This window comes from Oryx dammah, unplaced genomic scaffold (genome assembly GCF_014754425.2).
Source record: "Oryx dammah isolate SB20612 unplaced genomic scaffold, SCBI_Odam_1.1 HiC_scaffold_5, whole genome shotgun sequence".
Lineage (NCBI taxonomy): Eukaryota > Metazoa > Chordata > Mammalia > Artiodactyla > Bovidae > Oryx > Oryx dammah.
The window spans coordinates 16335619-16351351 of record NW_024070189.1 but is presented as its reverse complement, the minus strand read 5'-3'; the positions used below and the strand labels follow the sequence as shown (position 1 = coordinate 16351351).

The 15733-nt window shown below is 37.0% G+C and overlaps 1 protein-coding gene across 5 annotated transcripts in view; it reads right to left on the bottom strand.

The window, feature by feature from the left end:
• Positions 1-15733, bottom strand: part of MCTP1 (multiple C2 and transmembrane domain containing 1) — a 565543-nt gene that overhangs the window by 94090 nt on the left and 455720 nt on the right. For all 5 annotated transcript variants that reach the window (XM_040241502.1, XM_040241504.1, XM_040241505.1 and 2 more), the window contains one exon: positions 5438-5557. In XM_040241502.1, coding sequence (XP_040097436.1) covers positions 5438-5557 — 120 coding nt within the window. The remainder of the gene's footprint in view (positions 1-5437; positions 5558-15733) is intronic.

The following is a 15733-nucleotide window of genomic DNA, read 5'->3' as shown; positions in this document are numbered from 1 at the left end:
AACAAAACATTTCAGTATTTACTGAAGTATTTTAGTAGACGGGCTGGGGCTCAACTTGTATCACGGTGAGACCATCAGTTAGAGAATGATTTCATTGATCTAGCCTACTCTTCAGTCTTTTAAAGTCTCCATTGATTAGGCAACTGAGGTTGTTCTGTGGGAGGCATATCTTGACAGTCAAAGTGAATGCTCTCTTAGAATGTAATTAAAACATACTGCTTGAAGAATGTTTGAATGTCACAGATATTCAGAGACTTCACGAATGTGAAGGATTCGTCACGAATCTGAAGGATTATTATCTCTGATTTACTCTCTCCATACTCATCTGGGTGGAGGAAGGTACTCCTCCAGGTCATGAAGTTTTTTTTTCTTTTAAAATGAATGGGGTCACCTGGAGTCAAATATGTGACCAGTACCCATTGTTGAGAGGTCACCAGGTATCTCACAGGAAGGAATTTGGGGATGCCTAGGAGTCTCTGTAAGGCTCCAGACACTTCGAAAGTGATGGCTTGGTTAAAGGCATGCCCGAACGTGCACTACAGAGATAACCTGAGTTTTCAGGACAGGGCAGAGCTGGGCTCGAGTCCCATTTACTCTATGGAGATCCTCTTTGAGTTTGAATTTCCCCATTCATGAAATGAAGATACAATCATTTAGAATCATCTACTTGACATTGTTATTATAAAGAATTCAAAGAGACCAGGCTTCTAAAAGGTTTAACAGGATATTTGATAAATCCAAGAGGCTGAATAGGTACCTGCTCCTCTCCTGAATGAGAGGTGAGGAGGAGATGGGGGGTGGAGGGGGGAAAATGAGGGTTTTCAAACAATCTGTCTGCTCAAAGGTAGAGTTCCTCCTACTGACTGTTCTGAAATGTAACAGAGAAATGTGCTTAAAAGGTACTCAGGAAGACCTAGAATAGACCAAACGATAGCTCTAAGTGGAAATTTAATGGACTGGAGGTAAGGAGTGCAAACTTCAGAAAGACTGGCAGATCCTAATTCCCTCTCTGGCACGTTCGGGTTAACCACGTGCCTTTGGAGCTGTTTAATCTCTCTACCCTGTTTCCCTGTATGTAAGGTAGTAATAATATTTGTCTCTGCGCGAGTATAACAGAGCTCTGGTTTGCTTGGCCAACCCATTTCTTATATCTTGAGGCTTGATTTCCTCTCTCTCAAGGAGGGGTTCTTGTAGCCATGCTTGAAAGAAACTGCTTAACACAGTGCCCAGGGTGTGATGAAGAATTGGTAATTTTTAAATCCAAAGTAAAGACCACTTCTTGGCATGTACTTCTACAAAATCTCAGTTTATAGTAACTGTAATGTGGACAGTTGGTACCAGCCTAATGGGTAGTGCAGGGGCAATTTCCCCCTGGTTCTGGAGTGATGGCTCAAACCAAGAGAAGTATGATAGCCCTATCTTTATATCCCGTTCATGCCAGAGACATCTCTGAATGAAGTTTATATTAAACAGTTTCCTCTGGAAAAGTCTAGCAATTCTTATGCTAGAAAGTTTAATGTCATGGTCTGAGTATAGATAGATTTAGATCAAGAATTGCTTATTTTTAATAAGTCTGACTGAGAGACAATGAAGGCAAAATACCATTGCTAACCATAGCTCTTTCTCGAGTGCAACTCTAAGTCTGTATCATTGGAATGGCTGTTTCTTTATTCTTTCCTCAACGCGTTCTGCTCATTAAATGCCACAAAACTTACTTGGCAAGGATTAGATCTCATTTTTCTCATTAAAGTAAAACAGACACCATGGTGAGGCAAAAGTAGGGGATTTAAGTTCCTGTGATCCTAAGTCTCCAAAATGAAAGTGGTCTCCCTAATAAACAATAGACAAAGAAATCCTTTCCTATTTTAGTATTAATCTCAACTCTCCATTAATATTTTGAAGACAGAATTTTTACCCATCTATCCTTTTTAATCTTTTACACTATTCATTTCCTTTTCTCTCTCTCATGTCATGGAAATACTATCTCCTTTTTGCTCTTTGCCACATAAACTTGAGGTTCATTTTGCTTTGTTTTTCTTCTGTAATTTTCATCCTAGTTGGATTTTCTCAGGTGAATAACGTGTAGATGATTTTTTTGTGTGCCTGACAGAATATTCCCCTCCACCCCTACATCCCCTTCTCCTAAAACAGAAAGTTTCCTGGTTTAGAATCAGCCAACAGTATGATTTATGCACTTTAGAGATTCCCTCAAGTTTTCACACATGCTGAAAAATTCTGCATTGTTTTGGGGAAAGCAATAGGGATTTAGGACAAAGTACCATTCTTTCAATGCTTTCCACTATGCAGTAGATAAGTAGTCTTTAGGCACAGCATGGCCACCCCTACGAACACTTTCCCTTAATTTACACACATATGAATGTGAATATAGACATATGTGTACATGTATGTGTATGAATATATATGTATATACACGTGTGTATGTAATCTATAACCAGCAAAATATAATCCAGGTTTCTTTTCAAAAGGAGCAACCAGTTCAAATGCACAGCTGGGTATGGCAGAAAACACATAATTAGACAAATTGGATTGAAGAGTTACGTAAGGTCTCAACTGAGCCAGTGAATGAGAAGCTGAATGAAACGTTGTGATTGCTGCTCCGGTGCCTAGAAAGAACAGAATATGTGGATATGTGTGTTTTGGGCAAATAAAAGGCAATTACTGGGAGTTATGGAGTGCAGTTGGCATTCCATGAGAAGTTAGGCTAAAGAACGTTTCACAGCGGGCTGTGCTGGGGAAGAAAATGTTGTCCATGGCTAAAAGGGAGATACTGTCAGAGATGTGCCAACAAGGAAAGATGTGTAATTACCATGTTGGAGTTATATTTTGGGGGGAAAAGAGCAGCAGAAAAATTTGCATGATACATAACTTTTCAATAGGCTTATACAAATTCTCAGAGAATTTGAAGTAAAAGGGGTTACCTTATATATCATTACTTTCCCTCTAAAAGTAGACCTGTCCACCAAGACTGGTATATTTTGAAGAAAATAGCAAGCAAAGTCTATAGTTTCAGAATTTCTTTTTTTTTTACTGAGAATAGTCAAACCAATGACTAAATATTGAAGATAAGCCCCCTCATAGGATTAAGAAGCTGAAACGAAATCACCACTTTTTCTTATTTACAAACATTATTATTTGCAAATTTGTCTCAAGGCAACTGAATGAAAAGTAGATTTTCTTCTCTCTCAACAATTTCCCAGAAATAAATGGAACAAAAAAGCAATTGCCTAAAAGAGTACTATGTTCTTAAAGAAAACATCCTGGATTAATTGACAAAAGTACCTATTAGTCCCCATGACACCATGTGGGACTTGTCTCTCAGTGTGCAAGTTAAATATATATATCCACAAAATCCTTGCCAATAATAATAATAACTTCTTGTCTGTTGACGCTGTCTAACCATTAAAATCTCTCAGAGAAATCTCATGTTTGGTTTGATAAACCTTACAAAAAAAGTTTGAACATTTCTAACTTACAAAACACACGCTAGAGATGGTAGCAAGTACAAAGATGAATAGTTCGCCACTTCAAATTTATAACCTCATGAGAGAGACAGAAATATATACAAATAGTATAGGGAAATAAACGTGGTTGTTGTTGGCAACTCTGCTATCTATTTGGTAGTTGTGTATCTGGATTTTTCTTTTACTTTGATGTTAAAATTATTTCAAAAAGTATATATTTTTCTTTTGTAACCATTTAAAGTATATCGTGCTTGAGTTATTTAAAAGGAAAATTCTTTTATGTCATAAGTATGTCTGTGCAAACATTATGATGCTAACTATACTATGTACTACTTTATAATAAAGTAGTATCAGTTCAGTTCAGTTGCTCAGTCGTGTCTGACTCTTTGTGACCCCATGAATTGCAGCACGCCAGGCCTCCCTGTCTATCACCAACTCCCAGAGTTCACTCAGACTCATGTCCATCGAGTCATTGATGCTATCCAGCCATCTCATCCTCTGTCGTCCCCTTCTCCTCCTGCCCTCAATCCCTCCCAGCATCAGAGTCTTTTCCAATGAGTCAACTCTTCGCATGAGGTGGCCAAAGTACTGGAGTTTCAGCTTCAGCATCATTCCTTCCAAAGAACACCCAGAGCTGATCTCCTTCAGAATGGACTGGTTGGATGTCCTTGCAGTCCAAGGGACTCTCAAGAGTCTTCTCCAACACCACAGTTCAAAAGCATCAGTTCTTTGGTGCTCAGCTTTCTTCACAGTCCAACTCTCACATCCATACATGACTACTGGAAAAACCATAGCCTTGACTAGACGGACCTTTATTGGCAAAGTAATGTCTCTGCTTTTGAATATGCTATCTAGGTTGGTCAGAACTTTCCTTCCAAGGAGGAAGCGTCTTTTAATTTCATGGCTGCAGTCACCATCTACTAAACTTATGATCAAATAGGTCTGTTTCTTGCATCATTATGGGCACAATAGTTGGCAAAAGTCTTGATTAGAAGTCAAATAGAGGCTTTTAATGGCAAATAAGAAAAGAATCAATGCAATCTGATGTGGACTAATAGTTACCAAATAGATTCTCATGTTTGAAAAACCCTTAAATTACTCTCAACAGCTGTACATTATTATAAAACTTTGAATGTTTTAGATGGATAAGACATTTGTGTTTATTTATTTATGAGGAGGTTTTGGAAGCCGTTCAGTTTGGTTGGGGTGTAGTGACTGAGATAATCTAAGGAAATGAAGGCTGGTGGGAGAATTACAAACATGATTATAACGTGGCTAGCTTCTGCTTCTCAATCTAAAACTCTTTGAGAGATAAAAGGTCATCTCACACATTCTAAAAATTTTCAAAAATGTCAAAGAGCACAGGTGAGTTCAGTATGACTTTCCCTAGGTTAAACGAAAGGTCTTGATCCACAAGCCAGTATCCTCACATACCCCTGACACAGATAAGTATATTTGCTGTTGTTCAATGAATGAACATTGAATTAAGGTACTTTTTGCACTTATCTAGGCCAACAACCATCAAGTCTTCCTTCCCTCCAATGGCAGACCACAGAGAAATGTCTTATATGAAATACATTCACTTGGTCTGACCAAATAGATAATTTTGCAATATTATATCTTAACTCAGTATTCACTGAGACAAACACAACTAAGGAGAATAAAAAGAAATAATCACTTGGAATAAACAATTTATACTTAAAAATCATAACTCATTCTTCAGTGTATTCTCACCTTTAGTTCCTACCAAAATGAGTAATGTTAAAAATAGGCAAATACTTTACATTGTGTTAGAACCAAAGAGTTGTTAGTTTAGAACTGGGAAAACTTTCTGTCAAACTTGAGTATTTATAGACAGAATTTCTGGTGTGCAAAACCAAATGCAATGTTGATCTTGCCAGGGAGACTAAGAATCAGAACAAAAACACATACAAATAAGAAAGTAAGAGGCTTACTGTATCACGTTGCCTGTTATCTTTCCCTGATATTATCAAGAAGTAGTTCCATGTCAGTAGTAACAACAAAACCAGTGGTATCATGTAGAGCTCAAAGTTCCAGACGACAAAGAGAAAGAGCTGGAGGAGAGAGAAGGGCAAAGAAAAGGATGAGTCAACTTTGAATTTCATTAAATGGACTCTCTTATCCATATTGCATTTCCAAAACAAAAACACACAACTAAATTTGCAGAACAGAAAGATTTACTTATCTTGAAAACAATAGGACAATAGTTGTCCTTTTTTCTAAAAGGACAACTGACCCCTGGAAAATCATGAAGATTTTCACTTTGTTGAATTTCTCTGAAGGAAAATTGATATTATCACATTGTCAGTGGGGTAGTTTTAATTTTTCTCCTCCAGTGAAATTATTGTTAGACTGGATGAAATCAAGTTTGAAAAAAAAAGTCAGCAAAATGAGCTTCACTACATTGTCAGAAATAAACGGTAAATCTGCCTTAATGATAAAGGATGAATCACCATTTAATATCAGGGGTTTTAAAAAAAAATTTCACTTGGATAATACAACGTAACAAGCATAATAGGCAGATGAAAATACCACATCTACACCAAGAGAGTCCTCAAGATTTCACATGATGAATAAAAGCACTGCTCCCAACAAGTGTAAAAACATTCAGCCTTACCATAGAAATCAAACAGCTATTTTAAAAACAGAGTAATTTTGTCAAAGGGAAATTTTAAATGTCTACTTTAATTATCTTTTAAAACTACCTACTTGTCTAAGTATGTAAATGGTTTTTTAAACTGTAAGAAGGATGCAAGATTAGAGACTCACCTGGGCTGGCAGAAGAAACCATTTTAAGAGCATTTGTGTGGTGAAATAACCAGCAATGGATATAAAGTGTGACTCACTCTCACTCCTCACCAGACTTATAACCCTGCACAGACCATCTAAATTCTCTGGGTCTGTGGCCCCTGCTGCCAAATTAAGGTAGTTTAAGTCAGAAGGTAGTTGAGAGCTAGATTCCACCCCTAAAGGTAACTAGTCCTCTAACCACTGGCATGGTACATCTCTTCCCTTTAGTTTCTTCTGTAAAATGGGAATCCTGAGTGTCCCCCTGAGAGGTTGTGAGAATTAACAGTTGAAATGTGTTCAAGGTTTAACACACTGGATACTCAGTAAGTGCTCAAAAAAATGACTGTGTAGATGATATCAATATTTTACAAAACTGATGAAATTAACTATTTATCAACTGAGGCCCTTAGGAAATACATATTCTAATAGTGAAAGCTAGAAAGTATCTGTCTGCTAAGATTTAGCTGAACCAGAGCATAACTGGGAATTTGAGCCGGCTGGTGGGGCTCATGCTGATATCTTGCATTTGACAGATCAGAAGAGCAAGGAGCAGTGCCCTAAGAACCTTCACATCAAGTACAGCAGCATAGGCTATTCACAGCTTTCTTAACAAACCTCAGAGAAGCCCACAGCCTATTCAAACTGCAGAGAAAAGAAACCTGTATAGAGTGGTGGAGGGACCCCTGGTCCATGGGCCAGAAGACAGGTTCTGGGCCTTAGAAAGTCACCCTGCTCAGTGTGTTCAGTTCTCAACAGAGCTCTGCAGACCTGATCACCACTAACATCCCTTCTTTAATATTTTAAATAACATTACTGTACCATCAGGGTTGTTTTTTTTTTTTTAATGTGACATTAAACTTTGAAGACTGTATATTTTACTGGATTCTTTTATATTCATAACCCACACGGACACCAAAAAGCATAAATAATGGTTTAGTAACCCAAGAAATGAATTTTGGACAGAATTACATGGTAACTATAGATTCAAGTTCCTGAATAAGAAAAATCTCAAATATGTTAATGCATGAAACATGAGCCATATCTTCTCTTTCATCAGGGAAGTATAAAGATTTCCAGAAAAGGAAAATATTTCCATTTAATTTTTGAAATATATGTAATATATTTAAAGATGATACAAATTATAACTGATGGCTATGATTATTCTATTAAAATGTATCTTAAAAATGTATTTTATTCAGGAAGTGATTTAAGGCAAATTTGACAGACATCAACACATATAAAAGAGAGAGTTATTTTTGGCTAGGATTCGTATTAATTCTTTGCATATTTATTAGTAAAATTTAGACAATCACTAAAATATAAGCTCTTTAAAGACAGGGACTTTTCCTTTTAGCTCACATTCTATCCCCAGAGCCTAGAATGGTGCTTTCCATTTATTTGTATCTTCAGTTTCTTTCATCAGTATCTTGTAGTTTTTAGTGATAGGTATTTCACCTTAATTAAATTTATTACTAAGTATTTTATTCTTTTGACGCAGCTGCAGTGGGATTGTTTTCTTAATTTCTGTCTCTGATAGTACATAGTGCATTGAACTGCAATACATTTTTATATGTTGACTTTGTGTCATGCAATTTTACTGAATTCATTTATTTTAACAATTTTTTTGAGGACTCTTTAGAGGTTTTCTATATATAAAACCATGTCATCCACAAATAGTGACAGTTTTACTTATGTCTTCCAATAGGGATGACTTTTCTTTTTCTTGCTTAATTACTCTTGGTAGGACTTACAACACTTTGTAGAATAAACCCAGCAAAGTGGGCATCCTAGTCTTGTTCCTGATCTTAGAGGAAAAAGATTTCAGCTTTTCACTATTGAGTATGTCAGCTGTGGGCTTAGCATGTATGGCCTTTATTATGCTGAGGTATGTTGCATCTACACTCACTTTGTTGAGAGTTCTTTTTATCATATATGGATACTGAATTTTGTCAGATGCTTTTTTTTGCACCTATTGAGATGATCATATGCATTTTGGCCTTTATTTTATTAACGTTTTATATCCTGTTGGTTGATGATTTATGGATACCGAAGCAGCCTTGCACCCCTTGAATAAATCCCACTTAATCATAGTACGTGACCTTTTTAATGTATTGCTGGATTCAGTTTGCTAATATTTTGTTGAGAATTTTTGCATCTGTGTTCATCAAGGAAACTGGCGTGTAATTTTCTCTTCTTTTGGGAAAGGAAAGTTCCTTCAATAAATGTTGTTGGGAAAGCTGAACAGCCACAGGCAAAAGAATAAAACCAGACTATCTTACACCATTGCAAAAATCAACTCAAAACAAATTAAAAACTTGAATGTCAAGATCTATAACCGTAAAACTCCTAGAAGAAAACATAGGCAGTAAGCTCCTTGACACTGATCTTCAGTATGATTTTTTGGATCTGACTTCTAAAACAAAGGCAACAAAAGCAAAAATAAACAGGTAGGACTACATCAAACTAAGAAGCCCAGCAAAGGAAACAATAAATCGTCAACAAAATGAAAAGCCAATCGACTGACTGGCAGAAAATATTTGTAAATTATTAATATACATTTGATAAGGGGTTAATGTTCAAAAATTCATATAACTCAATAGCCAAAACCAAGCAAACTGATTAAAAAATGGGCAGAGGATCTGAATGGACATTTTTCCAAAGGAGACAATACAGAGGGTCAACAGGCACACGAAAAGATGCTAATCATCAGGGAAATGCACATCAAACCCATACCGAGATATCACCTCACGTCTGTTAGAATGGCTATTATAAAAAATGCAAGAAATAGAAAGTGTTGGTAAGAATATGAAGAAAAGGGATCCCCTATGCTCTATTAGTGGGAATGCAAACGGGTACAGCCACTGGGGAAAACAGTATGGAAGTTCCTCAAAAAATTAAAACACACCTACCATATGATCTAGTAATTCACTTCTGGGTATTTATGTGAAGAAAAGGAAAATACTAACTCAGGAAGATATATGCACCCTCATGTTTATTGCAGCATTATTCACAACAGGCAAGACATGGAAATAACCTAAGTGTTCATCAATGGATGAATGGATACAGACGTTATGTATACAATAGAATACTCTTCGACCATTCAAAGAATGGAATCCTGCCATTTGCAACAACCAAGATGGACCCAGAGGGTGTTATGCTAAATGAATCATGTTAGTGAAATGAGACAGATAGAGAAAGACAAACACCCTATGATCTCACATTTATGTGGCATCTAAAGACAAAACAAACAGATAAAAAAAAACAGGGACTTTGCTGGCAGTTCAGTGGTTAAGAGTCCATGCTTTTACTGCAGGAAGCACAGGTCCAACCTCTGGTTGAAATACTAAAATTCTACATGCCCTATGGTGCAGCCAAAAATAAAAATAAAAATAAAAAAATCAGGGGGGAAACAAAGAAACTAGATGAACAAAAAAGTAACAAAAAATACCCAGATCAGTAGTTGCCAAAAGTGAGGGAGCTGGGTGAAATGGGTTAAGGATGTCAGAAGGTACAAAATTCCAGTTATAAAATGACAAGCCATGGGAATATTGTGGACAGCATGGTGACTACAGTCAATAATACTGTAGTGCATATTTGAAAGTCACTAAAAGAATAAATCTTATAAGTCCTCATCATAAAAAACAAACAAACTTATAACTATGTATGGTGAAGGATGGTAACTAGATTTACTGTGGGAATCATTTCACAATATATACAAATATTGAATCATTATGTCAAACCCTTGACAATAATATAACATTATAGGTCAATCAAACATCAATATAAAAAAAGAGCATGAACACAGATTAACAATAAAAGGTATTTATTGAACATCTATGTGCTATATAATACTAGGTGTTCAAAATTAGGATAAGACACAGTCTCTGGATTCATATTGCTAAGAATCAGTAAGAAAAAAGCAATTATTCTCTATAGTACTAGTGATGATACTAATTCTTGTTAATGGTGATGATCCTCTAAGAAAGAGAACCCTCAAAGCAAGAAAGGGCCTTTTAGCTTATTCTCTCCACACTGAAGCTATTTTATTTTTTTCTCCATGGAGCCCACCTGCACTAAGATGGGATCCTTTCCTTTTTCCTATAAAAAACCCAAACACTCCTGGATGGGTCTTCAATGTCTCATGAGGGCAGCAGAAAAAGAAAGCAGCTCAGCAAAACATGGAGGTTAGGACAATGCAGGATCTGTCCTTGGTCCTGACCACACTTTTTCATAGGTTTGGGTAAAAAAAGAGGGAGAGAGAGATAATGTACTAAAATGAGACCAAAAAAAAAAAAAAATTCACTGACACATCCACAGAGCATAAATATAAACCATAAAATGCCTAGGATTTTCCTAACCCATGTATCCAGAAACCCTTTATGCCTGCATGGGACATGGAAAGAGGATCTGATGGTTATAGAATTTCTCCAGGTTAAACTAGGGCTTCCCTGATAGCTCAGTTGGTAAAGAGTCCACCTGCAATGCAGGGAACCCTGGCTCAATCCCTGGGTTGGGAAGATCCCAAGAAGGGAACGGCTACCCACTCCAGTATTCTGGCCTGGAGAATTCCATGGGCCGTATAGTCCATGGGGTCACAAAGAGTTGGACAGGACTGAGCAACTTTCACTTCCCAGGTTAAACTAGGCAATAAGGACTTCTACACATTTGTGCAGTGTTTAATTTCCCTTGATTTCATCACTGTGTATAACATCTTTTCTTTATTTTTCCTCTCTTTGTCACAGTCTCCTTGACTTTTCCCCCTCTCTCCTCCCAACACTTTTAATAAGGAAACTTGGGCTATCTATATAGAACTTTCATAAAATCCATGACTCCATTTAAAATAAAACATTTCAGTCCTACATTTGTTTGCCTTGTTCATTAGAAACGAAAACTGCTCTAAGAACTTGCTGGTTTTCTTTCTCAAGTCACTAGATGGCTGTGATTTACAATTAAAATTCTATATTACAAAATCTCCATGGGACATTAGTCAAATGGTACTAAGTACATACAACCTTTTTCATTAGAAAAAGGATATTGTGAGTTTTACACATTATTTTGGACAGTAGAAGCTCTTTGTTAATCTTCCTTGGACTGTTAGCCATGACCGTGGGAATCCCTCAAAAAACTGCTGCACTGTGGTGCCCGAGAAAGAGCACAGGTGTGTGAACTAGGCCCACGTTTGTATCCAAGTTCACTAGTCCTTAACTAAGTGACTTTAGGTTAGTTACTAGAATATTCCTAGTTTTATCTTCTGAAAAATGGAAACTACACTATTTACAGATTTGAGATGGAATTAGCCTAGTGCTTAGACCTACAAGATGCCCAATAAGCATTAGTTATTATTACAAGCAGGGATATATTTGGCTCATACTACATGTAACATTTTTGATGCTCTTGTAGCTCATCACTGTTCCTATACCACTTTAGCATCCATAGAATGGATTCAAGCAAAAGAGCTATGTTTAGAAAGCTAAGTCATCCAGCATAGAAGAGATGATGAAGTGAGTGCCATTTTCAGTATTTTTATATTTAACTTATAGTGATTAGATGCAGTAATGACCCAAATTTGTTCAAGTCTCCCTGTATTCAGACCTTTTGAAATACTCTCCCACGATGACACTGAGCTTAGACATAGGACTTGTTTTGGCCAAGGGAAGAGTTGCAGAAATGCTGAACAAATGCTTGAAAAGTACTTGCTCCCTGGGTCTCCCCTTCTGCTGTCTTCAAACCCTGAGCCACCATGTCAAGAAGCATAGGCTAGTCTGCTGAATGAGAGACATGTGACGCAGTTGTCTCCATTGCCCCAGGATCCAGAAGTATCCAGAGGCAGAGCTGCCTGACTGATCAGAAGCTGACCACAGACACATAACTGAGCCTGGAGGAGAACAAAATAAATATTCAGCTGAACCTGATCCGGCTTGTTCATCTACAGAATCATCACTAAACGAATGGCCGTTCCTTCACACCACCAATGGAGTGGTTATACAGCAAATGTCAGCTGACGTATATTCTCTCCATGGAGATAATGTGATATAATAAAACATGGTCTGAACCAGGAGCCTGGAGAAGTGGTTTTAGATCTAGTTCTGCTATTTGATCATCATAAGACCTTGGGCAGGTCAGTTTTTCTTTTATTTTAGTCTGTCATCTATAAAATGAAGATGGTAATACCTACTTCACAAGTTGCCTGTGGGCAACAAGTGATGTAATACATGTAAAAATGCTTATTACAAAGTAGTGTATTAATATATGTACTATCAATTTATGCTTTCCATATTTAAAATTATTTCTGAAAAATTAAAGAGACTTTATAAAATAATACTCCAAGATAAGTCAAGATGATAATTGTTCTCTGAGCAGTTATAGAAGATGGGTGGTGTTTCTAAGAGGGATTTCTGTGTGGTCTGGAAAGGAAGAGTTTGCTGGAAGGAAGTCATAAGTATTAAACTTAAGAAGGGTTGCAATGAATTTTTTTTTTTTTAACTAGTAATCAGAGCAAGAAAAATCTAGATTTTTATGGAGACTCAGTAGTGCTGGTAAATGACATTAGCACACATTATAGATTTTGTGAAGTCTTGAACTGAAAAAATTAAGTTTTAAAATGTTAACAATTTTTTAACAACCTCATGCCCTTAGATATAAAAGTATCTTGTTCTGAACAATCAATTTTATGAATGTGAATTCCTGTCCACAACTTTTTAGCTTTTAAATCCAGATACCTTTTAGCTAAATCAGTGTTATCTTGCCTATGATTTTAATCACTAACATCACAAAACACAATCCTTCAATATCTCTTTGGGCCATTTCACTTTCACTTTAAGAGCAACCTACATTTTAATCATAAGTATTCCGAATGGTTCTTTTGAAAATCTGAAAGGTAAATGACATAATTTATCCTAACAAGTATCATATCACACTGCATAAAGTGAACTTTAGAGGGCAAGTCCCGCATGACAGGCCTGGAAGGCTGAGACTATTTTCATTTTACAAAGGAGAAAACTGAGGACAAGAAGGTTGAGACTTGTCCAAGGACATCCTCCACTGAGTGGCAGCGTCGGCTGACTCCCAATCCAGTGTGATTTTCTCACAATGCTCCACCGCCTCTAAGGTAAAGGATCTCACAGTGAATGTCGATGCTACGAAGGTACCAATTATTTAGGGACTGATTATTCAATCTGTAGACTTTATTTCTCCTGCTTCCTCTTGCTCTGGGATAACCACTTTCGCAATAGTGCAAAGAAATGGAATACCACTTTTAGGTGCTCTGGTAACAGTTTGGCATGGCAAAGAGGTCAAATACTAATGGTCAGAATGAGTTTTGTGGAGCCGATTTTATTATTCCTTATCGTCACTGTCTGAATAATCAAAGTCAGCTATTCAGAAGGTTCTTATTAAATGGGGTTTTCTTCTGTCCAAAATGTTTAGAAGAGGTTAGCAAGGTGGCTGTAAAGGCAAAGACTGGAAAATGAATGAGCCAATTACATTTTACAGACCAAAAAAAAAAAAAAAAGCCTTACTTTTTCACATAAAGATTAAACAAATAAAAAGACCCTTTCTACTCAGAAGCTAATGAAGGTGGACCAGGGCTTTTCACTTACATTTAAATAAGGCAAATTATATGAAGTAGAGTGTATGATTCAAAATATTCAGCTTTTACAGCAACACCATTTCTTAGGAGCCACAAGATGTCTGATTTCTCTTTGAGCCTGGGGTTTTAAGAGTCCCTGGCAGGACTGGGCCATCCACCTCGTCCCATCCATTGATGCTCGCATTGAAGTGCAGTGGAAGATGCCTGCATTCAAGGACCATTCACTGCAGCACAGGAGAGGATCTCTGGGGGAGCGCGCTTCAAAAAAAAATCATTTAAGTTGGAATATTGAATATCCTATTCTTCTGCAAACTACAGTATATTTTAAAAAAGAAATCTCATCCAAAATGATTAACACTTCCTACTGTTCAGGAAAAAAAGCCTGCCCTTTCAGACTAACAGCTGTGAGTCATTAGTTCTCCAGTGATGAGATGTGTTTGATGAGTATTTTTCTTTCTAATTAAGAGATGAGATTCTCTATTTGACTGTCTCTTCAGAAAGAAGTGAAGAGAAAATGCTCTGTCTACATGGAAAGGCCATCTCCTACAAAACAATTAATTATTTCACGGCCCTTTTAGAAAATCCTTTTCCTCCTTAATTTCAATTCATTTTTTTTTCTTAAACTTAACACATTTGCGACCCTCACAGTATTAACCCATTTCCACCCAACCTGCACCATCTCATGTTTTCCTGTTTCATCGTGCAAAAATGTCTATTTCAGATGAAACAGAATAAGGAAATGTATCAAAAGTACACACATGCTTATGCTGACAGCATTTGGTGTGAGAATATTTGCTGATGTGAGAGGCCTCAGATTAGAAAGGTAATAAATGTAGAAGCTTTGCCTTTTGAAGAATTAGGCAATGCTTTAAACAAACAAAAATTGTAAGGGGCCTACCCACATATAAAAACTGATTTTGATGATTAATCCTTATAAGGAAACTATTTTACCTCTACCATGAAGACTGTCTTTAAAGAGAAAAACTAGTAGATATAAAGTGGAACGAAAAATATTTGTCTTTTCTTTTTTTGAAAAAGCCATCAGCAAGGTTATAAAATTCCTGAATTAAAAATATGATCTGTTTTTAAAAATTAAAAACTGTTCCTAAGAACAGTAGGGACCAAATGAAAGCACTATTTGCCAATCAGTCCCATCAGTTGCCTCCTTTAAATCCTTTTTGGCACAAAGAAAGAAAGAAAGGGGAGGAAGGGGAGAGGTTGCCACCTCTCCCACCAAGGCACATCTAGAAAAATGTGGGGGTATTTTTATTTATCACAATGACTTGGGTGATAATAAAGGTAACACCAACATTTGTTGGGTGGGACATAGGTGTGAAATATGTGGGAAGCTCCCCCCAATAAAAATTCCTGTCTCCAGTGCTAACAATACTCCTCTTTGAGAAACATCACCAGTTCTCACATAGACACCAGGCTATTTCACAACTAACTTAGAAAAAAAGAACCAGGTATGTACATATGCACTCAAAGGTGCACGTGAGAAGGCTAGGTGTATCTCCTAGATGATGGCATGAGGGTAGCAGAGAAAACGAAACGTGCTCATTCAGATGGATTTGCACTAGACTGTTTCTCTCCATCATTATTATTCACTACTTCTTTAAAAAAAATTGTCTAAAGAAGAACCGGGCGGGGGGAACCACTCTGCCCACTTACTCTCCCCAGGATTAAATTAGGCTCTACACAGCATCAGGGACTTTGGAACTTCATCTTCTGGGAAAGGGGTGGTCTTGCCTTGATTTCAACAGCCAGATGGTATCACCACTTGTTCTCAGGTCTTTATTTCTGGTTGATCGCACTAAAACTTCTGGTACCACCTCCATCAACAGAGGAGAGA